Source organism: Pygocentrus nattereri, chromosome 7, assembly GCF_015220715.1.
Source record: "Pygocentrus nattereri isolate fPygNat1 chromosome 7, fPygNat1.pri, whole genome shotgun sequence".
In the NCBI taxonomy this organism is placed as follows: domain Eukaryota; kingdom Metazoa; phylum Chordata; class Actinopteri; order Characiformes; family Serrasalmidae; genus Pygocentrus; species Pygocentrus nattereri.
In genome coordinates this window covers 3569710-3589922 of record NC_051217.1, presented here as the reverse complement: position 1 = coordinate 3589922, position 20213 = coordinate 3569710, and the positions used below count along the sequence as shown (strand labels likewise).

Below are 20213 nucleotides of genomic sequence, written 5' to 3'. Positions count from 1 at the left end.
AAAGGATGTCGTCTGAATGTCTTACAAACTTAAACATCCATTTCTGACTGAAACCCAGTGAGTGAAACGAAAAGTAATCCAGACAGTGGGTGAGTAAACCAAGGCTAGTGAGTGTGTGTACATTAATGTTTGTGAATGTCTGAAATAAAATGTGAATCAATCGCATGTTTATAATTACAGAACAAAGTAAAAATCCATAAAATAACAGCTCTATTTGTATTAGTGTGTTTTATTACAGCACTTTGAGGTCTCGTCTGTCCACGTTTATTCCTATTAAGTCTCTCTCTTTCCAGTCTTTCCAGTCTCTCCAATCTCTCCTCCCCCCCCCTCCTTCCTCTCTCGTCCTCTCTCTCCTTCCTCTCTCGTCTTCTCTCTCCTTCCTCTCTCGTCCTCTCTCTCCTTCCCCTTTCTCTCTCTCTCTCTCCCTCCAGTCTCTCTCTCTCTCTCTCCCTCCAGTCTCTCTCTCTCTCAAGCCTCTCCAGTCTTTCTCTCTCTCCAGCCTCTCCAGTCTCTCTCTCTCGCCTCTCCAGTCTTTCTCTCTCTCCCTCCAGTCTCTGTCTCCCTCTCCCTCCAGTCCTCTCTCATCTCTCTCTCTCCCTCTCTCTCGTCTCTCTCCCTCCCTCTCTCTCTCTCGTCTCTCTCCCCCTCCAGTTTCTCTCTCTCTTTTTCATCTCTCTCCCTCCAGTCTCTCTCTCTGTCTCTCACCAGTCTCTCTCTCTGTCTCTCACCAGTCTCTCTCCCCCCCCCCCCCCTCTCTCTCTCTCTCCCTCCCCTCCAGTCCTCTCTCTCATCTCTCTCTCCCCCTCCAGTTTCTCTCTCTCCAGTCTCTCCCCTCCAGTCCTCTCTCTCTCTTTTTCATCTCTCTCCCTCCAGTCTCTGTCTCTCTCTCTCTCCAGTCTCTCTCTCTCTCTCTCTCTCCAGTCTCTCTCTCTCTCCCTCTCTCCTCCTTTCTTTCTCTCTCTCCCTCCAGTCTCTCTCCCTCTCCCTCCAGTCTCTCTCTCTCTCCAGTCTCTCTCTCTCCCTCCAGTCTCTCTCTCTCTCCAGTCTCTCCCCTCCAGTCCTCTCTCTCTCTTTTTCATCTCTCTCCCTCCAGTCTCTGTCTCTCTCTCTCTCCAGTCTCTCTCTCTCTCTCTCTCTCCAGTCTCTCTCTCTCTCCCTCTCTCCTCCTTTCTTTCTCTCTCTCCCTCCAGTCTCTCTCCCTCTCCCTCCAGTCTCTCTCTCTCTCCAGTCTCTCTCTCTCTCTCTCCAGTCTCTCTCTCTCCCTCTCTCCTCCTTTCTTTCTCTCTCTCCCTCCAGTCTCTCTCTCCCTCCAGTCTCTCTCCCTCTCTCTCTCTCCCTCCAGTCTCTCGCTCCCCCTCTCTCTCCCTCCAGTCTCTCTCTCCCCCTCTCTCTCCCTCCAGTCTCTCTCTCCCCCCCCTCCCTCTCTCTCCCTCCCTCTTCCTTTCTTTCTCTCTCTCCCTCCCTCTCTCCTTCAAATTCATAGGGCTCTCATGGCCGACCACAGATACCGATTCAACATGCTCATTTGGCCAAAACAGAAGTGACGAGAGCTGAATAGATCCAGCAGTGTACACACTGCACAAACTACAGGCGACTGTCAGACACTGAAAAAAAAAGCTGGACAGTGCCCAGCGGTCAACAGCGGGTTTAATGAATAAAAGCACTAAAAGTGGCAGATTGTCTGCTGCAGATCATTTTTGTCTGTTTTGATGCACTACAATGAAAATAACAACTGCAATACTAATTTTAAGTTATTAAAAATGTCAGTAGTAGTGGGTGTGAAAGCTGTGTGTGTGTGCTTGTACCTGTAGTAATGCAGTAGTAGGTCTCGTGAGGGGACACATGGTGGATGCGGTGGTGTTTGCGGGGCAGCACTAGGTGGCAGTCCTGCAGCAGAGTGACCCAGCGTGGCAGGCCGAAGTAGGAGTGAGACCACTTGTGGATCTGATTAGTCATGGTCACAAAAACCGCCAGCGCAAAGACGAAACACTCCCAGGGGTAAGACTCTGCAAGGGCATCTGAGAGAGAGAGAGAGAGAGAGAGAGAGAGAGAGAGAGAGAGAGAGAGAGAGAGAGAGAGAGAGAGAGAGAGAGAGAGAGAGAGAGAGAGAGAGAGAGAGAGACAGAGACAGAGACAGAGAGAGAGACAGAGAGAGAGAGAGAGAGAGAGAGACAGAGAGAGAGAGACAGAGACAGAGACAGAGACAGAGACAGAGAGAGAGAGAGAGAGAGAGAGAGAGAGAGAGAGAGAGAGAGAGAGAGAGAGAGAGAGAGAGAGAGAGAGAGAGAGAGACTTAAATTTGGATGCACCTTAAACCAAGCCCCTCAACACTGCAGTTTCAGGCACTCCAATCCCAGGAGCTGAAACCTGAAAAGAGTCCCCAGTGACCACCTCACTGACCCCCAACAACCCCAAATATCTGACCAGCACTGCTTCCTAAACACCAATCAGAGTAAACCAAAAATGCCTACCTGGAATATTGGAAACACCAAACTCACTCACAGAGCAGACTGAACTGCATCCTGGCCCTAACTCAGGAATATAAATTGGCTGAATATCTTGTTACTGTCCAAGATATGAAGCTGAGACGGATCCTCACCAAATACAGGCTCAGTGACCACAGCCTGGCCATTGAGAGAGGCAGATTTAAAAAGTCCTGGCTAGCGAAAGAGGAAAGAGTGTGTAGTCACTGCAGGACAGGTGAGGTACAGACAAACCGCCCAAAATATGAGGCCATTAGAAATAAATATTTTAACCAATTTGAAAAACAGATAAATAACTTCAGGACGTTGGGAGATGAAGGTAAATTAGCGATAATATTAGGAGAGGGTCCAGCAGTGCCCACTGCAGCCAGGTATGTGTACGAGTGCCATACACTCAGGAACAATCAGTGACCACCAAACCACAGCCTTTACTCAATGTTCTATATGTACATATGTAATATAGATGTCCTTTTTTTCCCCATTCTATTTTTCCCCTTCTTAATCAGATATATTGGATAATTAAATTTGTTCTTCCTGTTATAAACTACACACACATATTTAATAGGTTTTATTATTCCATATACTTTTATATTATTAATTGATGATTTCCCCTCTTAATTAGTACATCATCATATGTTAATCTTGGTTTGTATTTTATTGTATTTTTTTATTCACTTTTGATGTACACATCATTTTTGGTGTGCTTCAGCAATACAAACGTACATTTATCATGTCAAAGCGAACTTGAACTGAGTGAGATATTACATGCAAGTCAAAATAAATGTGTTCTTTTTAATGGGTCTACTTTCCCCCCTTAGTTGTGCTAGACTGATTTAAAACTGACCTTAGCCTAGTGAAACCTGAGCTGAAGACTCGCCTACAGAGCCACACACCATCTGCTGAACCCACACAGCTTCAGCTCTGCACACGGCCTCTGTGCTGTTAAGGCCAGTTTGCACGTGAATGAGTTACAGGAGTTTACTTTCGTTCTCAGTTGTGGAAACAACACCTTTGTATTTTTGGCGTGGAATGACTCAAAAATATTATATAATAAATAGTAGATAATAAATAGTATATAATAAAAAGGTCAAAATAGTTTCCATTTTCATTTTTTTAATGACTTAAATGACTTTAAAGACTTCCCAAAGAATAACCTTTATAATAACATCATCATCATCATCATCATCATCGTTGACTGCTTAATCCATAACCTTTATATCTTATATATAAATCATGACATTGCAAAAAATTCAATTTGATGAGCATTTTTTATTCAAATTTTATTTTTATTTATTTACAAATTTTATTCAAATTTGTCTGAAAGTCCACAGATATTCAGTTGATGAGTTAGACAAAACAAATTACAGAACTCAAAACTTAATTGGATTTGCCATGAGGTCACTTGCCTGTTCATGTTCAAGGTTCTTGAGATTGAGGTCTTGGTTTTAGTTAAAAAACAGTTAACCTAGATGCTTCTAGCTGTACCTGACAGTTTACATGGCTAAATAAAAGCAAATTTCCATTATACAACAAGCCACAATGGAGAAATTTTATCAAGCAATCCAGCTTTTTTTTTTCCCCTTATCATAAAATACATTAACGATGATGTCTGGCAATGTAGGCTCGTTAAAATCAACATGATACAGCTACCACTACCTAAAAGAGAACTAACACAGTAAACTGCATGCATGCAAACAAGCCGCCCGGAATGTTTTCAGACCCTAGCAACGGCCCCATGTTTGAGGAAGTGAAATAAACTGGCCCTGTCTTCTTTCAAAAGGTTAAAATTTTGATTGGTCATTTCAATAAAAAATACTGTGAGCGTCGGTACAGTGTGAAAGATGAAAGTATCTGTGGAAGTAACGGACAGAATAACGTATGATGCTTTTTTCTCCCAAACGGAACGTTCACTCACGCCGGAATAAAAGTCACAGCGAATTCACTCACTGACTGCTTCCCAGCGACTGTGGAAGTTGTGTGTGTGTGTGTGTGTGTGTGTGTTTGTACCTGGTGTGTAGGACAGGAACTTGTAGGCCATGTGGGCGAGAGGCAGGATGGTGATCATGCAGTTGTCTCCATTGGTCTCAATGAAGTCGTGCCGCGTGATGGCCGTCGGGTCAATGTGGTGCTCCCGGAAAGGACGGATAAATGCCTACATGGACAGAGACAGTAGGGGAGAATAAGAGGGGAAAAAAAGGAGGACAGACAGGAGAAGAAGGGCATCTGTAATTTGGGATTTTGATTTTGATTATACATGAAACATGACATGCTCCTTGATAATGAATGGCTGAGCCATCTGCTGATCACACAGACAGTCCCGTAAAACTAACAGGCGTGCTTCAGTCTTCTACACCCATCCCACTAAAGCAGAGGGCTTTGATGGAATTTTACCTCAAGATGAGTTGGAGTTGATGAGCAGTGAAACACGGGGGTCGCAGGGAGTTTTAGCCTCAACAAACAGCTCCGAGTCGTGTGTTTACTGTCTCCTCCTGAAAGTCGGGGGTGGGTGTGGGTTCAGGGTTGATGTTTGACTGATAGAGTTAAACTGGTGCGCTGGCGTTAGTGGAGCCTAATGAAAGCGAGGGGGAGAAAACGCCGCGGCCGTGTGAGCTACAAGTTATGGAGCGGCGAGATAACCCGGCATAAAACAGCACTTCCCCGTCGCTCAGATCCCGCATCATGAAAAAGCTGAACCCAGCGGCTCCTGTCACTCACGCCCGGGAGCGCTGCTTTGAGACGGGCGCCCCGCCTGCGAGCGCGCGGGTGTCGCAAAATGAAAGGGAGCGCGGGAAAGAATCGCATAAGCACAAAGAGAAAAGAGGGAAAAGAGAGAGAGGGAGAGAGAGAGAGAGAGAGAGAGAGAGAGAATAAAATAAAAACCCACAAGAATGAAGGTAATTTATTTCCCACACAAAAAAAAAACAGGAGTCGTTTGGAGCCGCATTACCATAGCGGTTTCGGAGGGGAGGCGCGAGGGGGGAAAAAATGTCATTATCGCGTGTTTGTGGGCCGAACTCAATCACACCTATATCTGAGGGAGCGTGGAGGTGCTCTGCTGGAGCGCGGGAAACTATCTGCTGATATTTCGACAATTATCTTCCCTCCCGTTCTGCTCGCCTCCCCCTCCATCCCTCTCCCGGCCCCGCGCGCGTGAGATTAAAAGAGCGCTAAGCTGCGGACGGCCCGCAGCGCCCGTGTGTAGGACTCTCCGGCCACCTGGTGGCTCTCCGCCGCTAATCCCGCACCGTTTAACGCCCTGCCTCGCGCCTCGCCTCGCCAAAGCCTCGCACCTAATCACGACTCCACCATCTCCGGATTGCCGTGGCAACCAGGAGGCTGACGGGCGCGAGGCCTCCCCCGCCCTTAACCTGATCGCTTTCACTCCCTCTCTGTCAGTCTCTCTCGCTCTCCCTCTCTCTCTTGCTTTCTATGTCTGTCGGTTTCTCTCCCTCTCTTTTTCTTTCTTCCTCTCGGTCTGTCTCTTCCTTTGTCAGTGTTTCTTTGTCTCTCTTCCTCTCTTTTTCTTTCTTCCTCTGTTCCTCTGTCAGTCTCTCTCCCTCTTTTTCAGTCTCTGTGTCAGTCTCTTTCTCTCTATGCCTGTCTGCCTCTATCAGTCTCACTCTGTCTCTCTTGTTCTTTTTCTTTCTTTCTCTCTGTCGCTCACTCTCTCCCTCGTTCTCTCTCTCTTTCTATTTGTTGCTCTTGGCCTTTCTTTCTCTTTTTTTTTCCCCGTCTCTGTCTGTCTGTCGCTCGGTCTCTCCCTCTCTTTCGTTCTCTCTGTCGGTCTTTCTATCTGCGCTCTTGGCCTCTCTCTCCCCAGTGCTCCTCACTCTTAAGTGCCCATTTAATCACGCTCATTAGCGACTCTCCCTCAAGTTGCCGCTCTTTTTCCGTATTTGACGCGCGGACAGAAAGCCGTATATAGGCGGCCGCTAAGTGCTGTCTTTAATCTGCCGGTTAAAGGGGCTTAGAGCGCTGCGTTCTGAAGGGGCCGTAAATTCCCTCGCTCTTTTTGAAGTCCGATCACTCCCAGGTGGCGGATCCTAATTATCCTCGACAGCAGAAGGATCGGCGGTGGCTGTGGAGCCGAGAGGAAGTCTTCCTCCTCCTCCCTCACCCCTCCCAGCCTTGAGCTGAGCCGTTTAACGCCACAGACAGACGCTGATGAAAGAGCGGAGAGCGGCCCCCTCAGCCCGGGTCACAAGGGTGCTGGACGGTCTGTTAACACTGCCTGCTCTCTCCAGGGCCCACAGACAGCTCTGCACACTCCGAGTGGCAGGACAGCAGTGAGCCTTGGCCATAGCGTGACACTCTCAACACAGACTCCTCTTTATCCTCCACTCGGACCGGTCACACTCCTTGTGTCCTGGTCAGCTTCGTGTACACTCTCAAAAATAAGGGGACCATAAAGGATTCTTCTGAGTGATGCCTTTGAAGAACAACTCTGGGTTCCCAAAAGAATCTTTCAGTGGATGCTTCTTTGAAAAGCTCAGCTAAAGGAATTTAACCGAAAGCTTCTTTAGGAAACCAAAAGCAGTTCTGTTATGGCATCAACCCAAAGAACTCTGGCCTTAATTTTATAGAGCATACACACAGACTGCTATGGCCAGACTAGCGTCCAGTAAACAGCTGCACCAGCTCAATGAAGTTCAATTGCAAGTTACGGCCATCTAAGTACAATTAAGTTGTACCACGAAAACACTAAAATGTTCAGGCTGGTTGATTTCTGGTCCCAGAGATTTATCAGCCTGGAGAGTTATGACTCAACACGCCTGCCTCTGATATTCAGATGCCCTCGGACTTTGTCATTTGGGTCAGGTATGTTAAACTGGGGTTGGAGGAAAAACTGCAGGGTGGCAGATCCCCAGGACCAGCATTGGGCACCCCTGACCTAAAGCAATCGTCACCAACTCTGTTCCTGGGCAGCTACTTTGCTCCAACCTGCATCCAACATGCTGCTACCTAACAATCAAGCATCCGATCCAGCCAATCAAAGAATTTAATTATCTGGAGTAGGTGTTGCAGATTATGGATGGGACTAGACTTGGCAGGAAGCGTTGTTCAGAATGATGCTTTCACCATCTGCGGTCAATCAGTAACGCTACCCGACAAACAGAAAATACTAGAGCCATGACCTTAACACAATTACGTGACTAATGTCCCTTTATGCAATAGATTTTTATCTCAGGTAAAGAATATCTGTCTAATTAATCATAATTAATGATGGGCATTTTAAATAATTTTAATAGTCAAGTAGCACAACAGAGTTTGAAAAAAGTGAAACATTTATTCACAGCACCAGTATAAACAACAAAAAGCGCTGGGCTACTTGTAAGGAAAATTAGGTGGAGGTTTAAAAGAAAAAAAAAAATACTATTTAGCCACTGTTTAACTTAAATACTACTCACTAGTACCAAATAGCTTCCTGCTCCGCATGCTCTGACAAGACTTTTGGTGCAAGACAGCTGTTGAGATGAAAAAACTTCGCAAGATGCTGCCTTTAAAATGTATGCAAGACTTGTTTGAAGCCGTGAGCCACTCTTTTTCGTAGGTATGTTTTGCTCTAGCACCGTTTTGACACATGCATGTCTCTGTATATCATGCAAAACAGTCTATAGTTGGTCGCTTTGCATGACAGTCAAAATCCCCCTTCCTGTACAGGTAGGAGTTTCTTTGCCACATTAAACAATGAAACAATGAGACTCGTGGGGCTTGCTTGCAAGACTAAACACACTATATAGATGAAGTGGTGTATCCATCTCTTATATATCCTTAATGTGTGCTGCTTGTTTTGTTCTGGAACGAATTTAATGCACAATTAGCGACGCACAAATACCGACTGCTAATTAGTCTGCATTTAAATTATGGAACACAGGGAAGTTACATGTTAAGCTTTTCCATCTCAAATCAAAACAACCTTTTTTTTTTTAATGGCAGACTATGCACCTACTAATGCATAGGTATACATTTTAAGTTATGAACCGAGGCTATGTTGAAACTATATTACTTAATGCAGCCACTTAAATTTTACCAGCTCGTAAACTCACAGTTCACATTCGAACTAGGCTACGATCGGACTTGCGTTCAGCTGATGCAACTGGCTACAGAGTAATCTGATCAAGCTGGACTGGGAATGGGATGTCTAAGCTGGTCTTCAGGGGTTTACCAACACCTTAACTACCCTCCCTAACAACACAATGACCCCGGTCAACGATAACACAAAAGCACCCTTAAATTCATCACTCCTACCTGTCCAGCACAAAAAGGAAGGGCCAGCTGCTTTTTAATTGGACAGGCAGAGGGTGACCTTTTCAGTGATTGGGCGAGGAGAGGGCGACTATGGTCTGCATTAATACCCTCCCGGGTATTCCTGCCCCCTGTGATGTAAAGTGGGGGGTGGGGTGTATGACTCAGAGCTCCAGGAAACCAGCACTGGGGAGCCCCCAGAGAGGATGTGGCATTTTCCTTCATCCGGCCATGAGCTTGGTAAACCACAACAGACCAATAAAGCAAAGGCTGATATGAAAATTAAACAGGGGTCATTTGTTAAAATCAAACACACCAATATGCTAATAGGTCAGTGTGTGGGAGAGTGTGAGAACATTAATACAGATCTGCCTGCATTAGTAATATGGAGTTTAGGAAGTGCCATTATGTTAAAATATGTGAGAATGTGTGAGCGCAGTTGAGAACACACATGCATCCTGACCTCCAATTTATTAACAATACTTCCTAAAAGATATAGATATGGTAGGCCTACGGGTTTGAATAATAAAAGATAAAGGAGAAATTAATTTTCACGTAACATCTACTATATACATGGAATAGTGGCTTATAGGTTAGTTCATTGTCCATTCATTTACCAGTAACTGTATCAAATACAAGCATTTCTTCTTTAAAAGTCACTTTTAGACTCAAAGCTGCACAAATGTTTAGATCATATCACCAAGACAAAGGTATGTCACTGAGAACGTTGCCCTCACAACCAAATGTATTCATTACATCGAAGTACTTCTGACAAATAAATAATTAAACCATCCAATCACTCAGTAACGCAAACTGGCAGTCTGCCAGACTATAATGAACATTTAAATCCAAAGACACAAACGTGTTAGTCCTCATGCTGAAAAAAAGAGGCCTAGGCGTTGTCCCCAAAACTGGTTATGCCCTCAACCTTGGAATACTGGACCGTTAGTCTGAAGTGTAAAAGCAGTTATAAGTACTGAAAGTCAAAACAAAACCAATAGATCCGTTTTAAAAAGTCTCTGTCCTTTTAGATAATACATGAACAGAGGGACTCTGTGGTCATTACATGACTGTTGAAATCCTTAGCTACTTTTTTATAGAGATGGTAAACCCAGTTTCCTTCTACTTCTCTTCTGGTTCCTTGTGGTCAATGACTTACTCAGAAGTCTTGACTTCTCTCATCCGCGTTGAATGAAACAGTCTTGGTCAGCTATCAGCTGTGGTGGCAATATGCTAGACTTTTAATAACTAATAGGTCAGTAATAATTATCAAACCCACAACTGAATGAACAGAAATTAAGCTAAAGTTGAGTAGTGAAGACTTTCCCATGAAGAATTTATCTGGCTCAGTGGTCAGTTCCAGCAGCGACATAGCCTCGTCTTCTCGACCGGCATCAGTAAACTGATCTGAGATCAGCCCTTGGACGATCATTCACTCACCTTCCCAATGACAGGGATGTCCACAGAGCCCCAAGTATCAGCTCCCCAATGAACCATTCCAGAGGCAAAGTCTGCCATCACTATACCAGTCACTGAGAGAGAGAGGAGGAAAAAAAATAAATTAGAAAACTACATAAAACACACACACAGTATCTCACACAAGTGAGCCCACCTCTCACACGTCCGCAAATATTTTATTATGGGGAAAAACTATAGAAATGAAACTTGGATATAACTTAAAGTAGTCAGTGTACAACTTGTACAGCAGTATAGATTTACTGACCTCTGAAAATAATAATGGCTGTCATTAAATGTCTAAATATCTGGCAACACAAGTGAGTCCACCTCACAGAGAACATTTACAAATTTTGCTTAAAGTCTCAATATTTTGTGTGACCACATTATTATCTAGCACTGCCTTAATCCTCTTGGGCATGGAATTCAAAGCTGCACAGGTTGCTACTGGAAACCTCTTCGACTCCTCCACAATGACATCACAGAGCTGGTGGATGTTGGACACCTTGCGCTCGCGCTCCTTCCGCTTGAGGATGCCCCAGAGGTGCTCAATTGGTTGTTGGTCTGGAGATGTACTTGGCCAGTCCATCACCTTTACCTTCAGCAAGGCAGTTGCCATCTTGGAGGTGTTTCTGGGGTCGTTATCGAGTTGGAAAACTGCCATGCAGCGCAGTTTCCAAAGGGAGGGGATCATGCCGTGCTTCAGAACGTCACAGTACATGTTGGAATTCATGTTTTCCCTCAATGAACCGCAAATCGCCAGTGCCGGCAGCACTCATGCAGCTCCAGACCATGGTGCTACCACCACCATGCTTGACTGTAGGCAAGAGACAATTGTCTTGGTTCTCCTCACCAGGGCACCACCACACATGCTGGACATCCCCTGAGCCAAATAAAATTTATCTTGGTCTTGTCAGACCACAGGACATAGTTCCAGGAATCCATGTTCTTGGACTGCTTGTCCTCAGCAAACTGTCTGCTGGCTTTCTTGTGCTTCAGAAAAGGTTTCCTTCTGGGATGACAGCCATGCAGTCCGAATTGAGGCATTGTGCAGCATATGGTCTGAGCACTGCCAGGCTGACCTCCCACTTCTTCAACCTCTGCAGCAATGCTGGCCATTGAAGCCAACCTCTGTGTGTGTGTGTGTGTGTGTGTGTGTGTGTGTGTGTGTGTGTGTGTGTGTGTGTATGTGTATATATATATATATATATATATATATATATATATATATATATATATATATATATATATATATACATACACACACACACACACACACACACACACACACTTTTTTTTTGTTCTATTATTATTGTTTTATGTATTATTATTTTATGCAGACAACAGCATAATCGTTACAATATTTCAGATCAGTTTAGGCCAAAGCTTCCAGCAGAACACCAACATTAAATTAATCTCTTGCAAAAGAAAGACAGAAACAGACAGACTGACAGGATGTAAGAAGGGCTGAGATGATAACCACATTACTCCAATACCACAGTCACGTGATGCCTAACTTGGGGTTGAGTTCATCATCGTCATTACAGAAAGTTTTTTTTCTTTTTTTTTTCCCCTGATGAAAGTTACAGGTGTGCATATGCTGTTTCATATGAAGTATTATAATAATCATCGTTTAAATACCACCGCTACCAATCCTGCTCAAAGGATTCTGGAGAAACAAAACTTTTCAGCTGATGGTCACTTTCAGCTTCACGCACAAAGCAGACAAACAGTCATTTGATGTGTGGGGAATTTCTTTTGTGTGCGTCTGATTATTTTAAATTATTTCTAGTCTTGAGTACTTCAGATGAATATGTACAAACCATACACAGACATAAACGACAGAAGCATAATGTAAACAGCTGCAAGTGCTAATAGTGAACATGCATCTCTCACATGGCTATTACAACTGATACCAACCGGTTGACACTATTTGATTCTACAATGGCCATGAATCTAGTTCCTAAGTCAAATGGTATGATGCTAATTTCGGCACATTTTGGACAAGGCAATATGCCGCATTTGTAGGGAAAAGAGCATCTGTCTCACAAAGAAATACATCTAATCTAAGATGACCTCTTAGAATTGACCATCCTACAGCATTTGCCGGACTCGGCAGAAGCACATCTGCCTCAGGAGGATGTACATCCTCACTCCAGCAGTGGGAGTTTGAGGCCACCGCGAGAGGAGCGAAGGCACAGAACAAGTTTGATATGGGATTGTCACTTGTCTTTTGCCCCATCAGACTTTAGTTTCAATAATCAAAACTTGTGTCAGCACAGCACCAAAAAAATTCAGGTTAAATCCATGAACAAAAACTTACCAATGCCAAAGATGATTCTGAAGATGTGCACTGTGGAGAAGTTGATGAGGAGTAAGGAGAAGTTGACAGCAAAGAGCGAGAGGCACAAGATTACAGAGATCCACTCCTGCAGCCGCTTCCCTGCAATAAACACACATTCACACATCCCTCATAAGCACCAAAATAACCCTCGCCATGGTCAAAAGGTCCAATAATTTAAAAAGATAGTGATTTTATAAGAAAATGTATAGTACTACACAGTCAGAGACCGTTATTCATTTCTTTAATTTACAATAAAAACATCCATTAAAGTACAAGTTATTCATTTTAATGTGATATCTTTAAGGAGATTAGATATGAGGAGGCAGAAAATCAAAGCTTCCAAAAGTTACTGGCATTAAAAACATTATTAAAGAACAGGAACCGTAACAACCATGTAAGACCTGACGGACCATCTAATCTGTCACCATTAGAGCTTCCTTCTTTAAGAGACCCATTAAAGTGTACCTTTTCAATGAATGGACAGTGATTAGTTGGTAATTTACAAGATAATAATGCGTATTATATTCAAACAGAGCCTGTAGAGAGGTCTACATGCCTTTATTCTTAACCGTCTCCAAAATATAGATTTACACAATGAAGTTAAAACTACTGCATGTATAAAAACAATCAGCTGGGCACCTCATTAGTAATGGAATGATCCTGTGGTCACTCAGAAGCAGTAGAGTTCAGAGATAGCAGCAGACAACATCACTCAGAACTCTGAAAGGTCTTCAGGGTCAGTGGACAAGAGACGACTGTATGCGTGTGTGTCCCATTATGGTGAGTGCTCAGGAGTAATCGGCCGGATGAAGACAAGTTGTAGAGTGAGGCTGGGGTCATGATCTCCGGTGATGCTAGTATGGGCCTGACACAGCTAAAAACACACAGGTCAGCTGTGAGGGCAAGAGGGGGGGGGCAGGGCAGGGCCGGCCCAGACCACCACGATCGCCATGTGACCCAAAGGCCGGAGTGCGAGAGAGAGAGAGAGAGAGAGAGAGAGAATGAGAGAGGGAATGATTAAAGCACTACTGCATTATTCACTCCAGGCAGCCCTGGACACCACACATCAATCCTATCTCCATCTCCCCATCTCTTCATCTCTCTCCCTTCATCCCTCGCTCCATCTCCATTTTCGTTCGTTTGCATATTCGGTCGTTAACTACAGGAAACTATTTCAGTTCCTTCTGCTCTTTTTGCTTGCTCCGTCCTTCCCTTCTCCTTCTCTTCCTCTCTCTGGTTGTGCAGGCATGGGGCCTGGAGTGGCACAGTGGAGTCAGCTCTTCTGAAAATTTAATGCCATTAGAGGATCTGCCTTGAGAAGACGGAGAAGCTTGAGGAGGTTGAGAGAAGGATATTGATGACAGCTATTTATAGCACCTCAGTGGGCCAACTTATGGCAAGCACCAAACAATAGACCATGCTAGAGCTATTATATACACAAACACACAAACACACACACACACACACACACACACACACACACACAAACAAACTTGTCAACATACGCACACATCATCTACGATCACCTTACACAAGAGCAGAACCAATGGATATTCCATATCTTTATTAGGATATCCCATGACCTGGGCCTGCAGCATGACTGCTCGACACGTTGCACGCCAAGCTGTTTCCCTTGAAACACCTGTTTCAGCAGAACACAGGGCCACCTGACACCTGAATCTACACTTCCCTCAGCTGACGGTGGAAAGCCTGAAATGAACAACTCCAGTCAAGTGTGTGATGCTAAGGCAGATCAAGGTTGACCCCACAGGACGTTCATTAATATAAATCACTGTTAATGTTTTACCCTGTGTACACACACACACACACACACACACACACACACACACACACACACACACACACACACACACACCACTTTATTAGGAATACCCATACACCTACACATTCAGGCCACTATCTAATCAGCTAATCGTGTTGCAACAGCGCAGTGCATAAAGTCATGGAGACATGAGCCAGCAGCTTCAGGTAATGTTCACATCAGCCATCAGAATGGAGCAAAAAAAAAAAAAAAAAAAAAAATGTAATCTCCAATTTTGACTGTGGCATGATTGTTGGTGCCTGACAGGCTGGTTTGAGTATTTCTGTAACTGCTGATATGCAGGGATTTTAACACACAACAGCTTCTAGAGTTTACTCAGAATTGTGCAATAAAGTAAAACCATCCAGTGAGGGGCAGTTCTGTGGATGGAAACACCTTGTTGATGAGAGGGGTCAACAGAGAATGGCCAGACTGGTTTGAGCTGACAGAAAGGCTACAGTAACTCAGATAATCATTCTGAACAACTGTGGTGAGCAGAAAAGCACCTCAGCACATTGAACCTTAAGGCAGATGGGCTACAACAGCAGAAGACCACATCAGGTTCCACTTCAGTCAACAAAGAACAGAAAGCTGAGGCTGTAGTGGGTACAGGCTCACCAAAACTGGACAGCTGAAGGCTCAAAACATACAGCCTGGTCTGATGAATCTCAATTTCTTCTGAGGCACACAGATGTTAAGGTCAGAATTTAGTGCAAACAGCATGACCCAGCCTGCCTTCTGAGTTATACTGGCATTTTTTATACAACCCTGGTCATTTTCAAGGGGGGGGGCATGTTTGTTTTTTTTTTGCATTTGGGTCCATAAGACCCTAGTTACGGCATAGGTGTGAGGAAGGTCAAGTCGTGCTCCACTTCAGGGTAAATGGGTTACCATTACTAGGTGTCACTACATTATAGTGAGGGCGATCCCAACAGTATCACCAGTACCAGGGGAGTTTCAGGCAAGGCAACATTCAGAAAGCAATTTGCTTTGGAATTATTACTCAGCAGACTTAGTAAAAAAAAAGACATTACAGATTTGTACAGAATTTTACACAGACCTTGTCCGTATTATAATTTATTATAATATCTCATGCAAAACTAATCCAGCTCAAAAAGGGTTCATGACACCTTTTTCAGCACTCGCAGATTTAGAGACAAATCTAAAAACGAACAGCCATTTACTCATTCCCATGTTTACCATCCATCTCGTACGTACACACACACACACACACACACACACACACACACACACACACACACACACACACACAAACAAACACACGAGCCTGTGCAGCAGTGGGGCTGCTGTCAGGTGATCAGCATCAGTGGTTGGATCCTCATGCTCCCCGGCGAGGGCAGAAACTAGGCCAGGCCTCAACAGAGCCGCTGCCGCCGCAGCACCGTCCCCCTGTCCGCGGAACCTGAGCCTTGCGCTCATTAATACAGTCCTGACAACAACGTGCTCTCCAGCAGCCTCCTGCGCCAATCGCTCACACCCTCGCCCCCTTCCCTGCTCGCTGGCATGGGGAATTAACCTGAGAGGGGCGGAGGGGGGTGGGAGGAGGATGGAGGATGTGGGGAGGGGAGGGGGTGGGGGGGTTGCTAATAGGCTGAAATTAATCAACGACGCCTGATTCGACGCAGAGGGGAAGCTGGAGTGCCAAGCAACGCCCCGTGAATGCTAATGGCACTTCTGCTTTCCTTCCCGCGCTCTCACTCGTTTAACTTCCGTAGGCACCTATAGCAGACCCAAATGCGGCCTCCTCCATCACCTGGCTGGGCTGCATTTTCAGTGCATGTGCATTATCACGGCTCCAGACAAGAAAAATCTCTCTCTCTCTTTAGAGGGCGCAGGTGAAAATGCAGACAGTAGTACCCCATCAATCTGGTAAAAGTAATGCATTTTTCACAAGTTTGCACTGTTGTGAGAAAACACTATCTCTGAAATGGAAAAGATGATGTTATTAACATCTGGGGACGAAAAATATAAAAAAAGGTTTGCTTTATAAAACTGCTACAAGTCATGAAATGTTTGTACACTGTAAAAGGCAATAAGCAATGGTGGTTTTAAAAGTTATTAAATAAATAAATAAATAAATAAACACACACACACACACACACACACACACACGCTACTGTGCGAAAGGTTTAGGCGTCTAAGCAAATGTTTAAACAGTTGACCTCAGCAGTGAGATTATCACAATATACATCAGAATAAAGTCGTATTCATAATTAAAATCAACATAAAAACAATAAAAAGTAACAAGAATTTTTTGGGTTCATATTTTTCCCTGACACCTTCACAGCCGCCACAGAGACTCGTTAATACCATCAATTACATCATGAGCTCAATTTACTGAGCACTGATTGGTCAAACCAGGAGCTGCTTTTTAACTACATATAATACTGGGCTTCCTCGAGGAGAGGCTTGGAAATGGGTAAACAAACAATAACATCCAGAAAATCATTGTTTTTATATTGTTTTATATATATATATATATATATATATATATATATATATAAATAAAGTTTTTCTACAATGCACCATTTCACACCACAACAGTCAATGATATTGTCTAGAGAAAACCTGTGAAATTCCCTTTAAGGACTTGCCTGTGCATTTTGCTCAACTTTTCTTTTATGCACCATCCACTTGACTGTGGTAGCGAATCAGCATCTTTTGGCCAGATGAATGAAATGTATATTTGAACTTGAGGATTACTGTAACAGACCCATCCACGGTGGGGGGCATGGTGCGAGTCTATCAGCTGTCACGCCAGCAGAAGTCAGCGAGTGTGAACAGCGAGGTGTTCTTTGTGCAGTGGCGAGATGTGTGTCCCGCGCTGTCTCCGTGCTGGACCAACAAAGAGCTCCATTCTTTAGTCGGCTCTGCTGACGGAGAGCTGGTGGCTGGGTGGCGGGGTGTGGGGCCCTGTGCTCTCGCCACAGCCGGCCCAATGAAAGGGCCGCTCTCACCTCCTCTGGAGAGGAAAACAAAAAGCGCCTCACAGGCCCAGAATAGCAGTCTTTCAGCAGGGCCGGCCAAGCCTGCCAACATGCCATGACTGAGCCATTCTCTCCATACTTCACCTCAATCACAATGCCAGGGCATCTACATGTGGGCAAACACAAATAGTGCAGAATGAAGGGCAAAAAAGTAGCCAGAATCTGCCCAGAAGACACACACGCACACTTGTTTTCCCTTGGCCAGATCTTGGTAGGCCCCTCTTCAGATGGGACTTGGAGGGGGAGGTGGGGAGTGTTGGGAAAGTGGGTCATGCAGATAGTGGAAGACAGAGAGACAGAGATTTGGAGAGAAAGGGAGGGAGGTAGAATTCCCCTGATTAGGACAAATGGATCAGTCACAGGCCCTGATGCTTTCATCTGATCTCAGTGGACAACTCAACCTGGGACACACACACACACACACACACACACACACACACAGTCTGTGTCTCCCGTATAAATTTTGTATGTTACCTGATCCACAAAAACAAAAAGGCAGTCTGGTCTGTGTGGAGAAACAGTCTGAATGCCAAAATTCCAGCACAATGACAGGAAACTACTGTAAAGGTATAATATAGTAGGGGTGTAATGATACACTCAGCCCACAACTCAACTCAATTCATAATCCAGGTATTTTGCATAAAATTAAAATGCAAAAAAAATGTTTAATCCATTACAAGAATCGTGTGACCTCAGAAATAATCTCACAAGTTCGACTTCTGTTCATTGGCAGAGAGCCTGGAGCTTTTTACCACATAACGTGGCCGCCTACCTTGACAAGAAGATGACATTTGACATGCGAAAGCTCATAAGAGGCCGCTGCTTTGGTGTGGAGTGTATGGGTAGGGATTGTGAAACTAGCCCTGAAAGGCTGATTTAAAACTGCCATCAAAACTCAAGACTATTTAGCCACGTTTTAATTAAACATGCAGGTGGTCAGTGTACTTTAAGCATAGATAATATTCACAATATTCTCAACCATCATCACGATAACTACAAAACATCGTCATAAGGCCCATTTATATACATATTCCCTTAGTAGAGGTGCAAAGACACGCTCGGCTCATGATCCACTGGAATTCACATTATTATTATTTATTATTTATTATTATTATTCATAGTAGTACATTCTAAACAAAAATCAGAAAGAAACAAAATTATAACTGTATTCATTAACATCTTTAGAGCTAGAACTAGAGCTGCAAGGCCCAACTGTGTTGTAGAACACAATTTGGGTTAAGTGCCGGGTTAAGGGAGTGTGTGTATCAAGCTAAACGTGCTGGTGTGTGTTAAGTTCACTGTGACATTTCACGTTCAAACTTTGCACCTGCATTAGTGTTTAATAGAAAGTCTTCCACCTCCAGGACGCACGCCGTGACATTTTTGCATTGTAATGTATAGTGTCGTAATGTATCGTTGCACCCCTACTGTAACATGCAAACAATGAACACAGCAACTTTGTAAATGATTAACCATTAATCACCTAGTAAACAACTGATCAACCAATGGTATTAAAAATAGTAGTATTTGGGACCACTTTTGGAGAAGAACCACAACCAGCCCCAGTAATGAAATGTATGTCTGTTGGTCTGGTAATAAGTGGTAAATCTAACTTTCAGTAGACCTTCATTGTTTCTCAGTCATGTTACCAGCTTTTCGGTTTTCATGCATGCACTGGTCAGCCCACTTAACCAGGTTCTTATGCGGGATGTGTGTGTGTGTGTGTGTGTGTGTGTGTGTGTGTGTGTGTGTGTGTGTAGAAGTATTTTACAGTGGTTTCAACTCAGGGCCATCTGAAACAAACGATCCATTTAATAACTGATATTTTGATGGGTCGCATCCTTGATTTTAGGCTTGCTGATCACTAATAACTGTTATCTCTAAGAATTTAACCAAATTTGGATGCCTCAAAGACAACGGCATAAAGATCACTCTCTACGGCCTAACAGAGATAGTGGGCTGGACAGAGTGATGGAGCATGTAACCTTGATGAGAGCCACAAATGACATGCTAGAGTATTATAGTGCCACTGATGAGATATTCCCGTACCTTTCAGTCTTCCAACACATACCTACTGCTCTATTAATACCCCCGATGTGAACAGCGCTCAAGGTCACTGAAAACTCTTGGCTCAATCATGACTGAACTTCTCTCAATCATCCTTTTATGACTTGGCTGCATTTAAATCTGGAGTGTTGTCTGTTCAAAAGTCACAGTTTATGTCCGTCTAATTTGACTTCATATCTAAGTAGAGGTGAGGAGACTGCGATTAAAATGAAGAGCGGAGCTACTTCACCGAGAAGTCGGTACTAAACACAGAGCTGATTGAAGAACATACAGGCAGCAAATCGTTCAGAAATGGAATTCAGATAATAACTATACAGGTTTCCTACAGTCCCCATCCCCACTGCCACAAAGTCACCTGAAGTCCCTGAGAAAGCTGATGGAGAGCTACATCAAATATTAATAACAGGCCTTGTGGTTTCAGCCCTAATGGAGTTTAGCTGCTCTGGCTTGCCTCTGTGTGTATGACTACACATGTGAATTTGTGTGTAGTGGAATTCAGTAAATTTGTCTTAAGTATGTGTGACTGGTATCCTGAAGCATTAGACTCTTGTATGTTGGAGTGAACGGCTATGTGAGTAATGTGTGTAGAGCTGTGGTCTTAATGCATTTAGCCTCCCTGGTGTGTGTATAATTGAGGAACACAGCACGAGCAAGAGCAGGTAGCCTGGCTCTTTTCCTCCTCCTCTGGTTAGCCCCCTCTCTGCCTCTTTGCCCCTTGAGAAGCTGCTTAGCTTTTGTTTACGCTGCTGCTGAGCAGTTCAGCCTGGACACAATGGTGTAGCAAAGGC

At 44.2% G+C, this 20213-nt stretch overlaps 1 protein-coding gene across 1 annotated transcript in view; it reads right to left on the bottom strand.

The window, feature by feature from the left end:
* si:ch211-212o1.2 (uncharacterized protein LOC492735 homolog) overlaps positions 1–20213 on the bottom strand; it is a 31990-nt gene that overhangs the window by 3482 nt on the left and 8295 nt on the right. The window contains exons 2-5 of the mRNA XM_037540065.1: positions 12508–12627; positions 10170–10261; positions 4491–4635; positions 1806–2018 (exon numbers count right to left, since the gene is read on the bottom strand). Of these exons, the coding sequence (XP_037395962.1) occupies positions 1806–2018; positions 4491–4635; positions 10170–10261; positions 12508–12627 (570 nt within the window). The remainder of the gene's footprint in view (positions 1–1805; positions 2019–4490; positions 4636–10169; positions 10262–12507; positions 12628–20213) is intronic.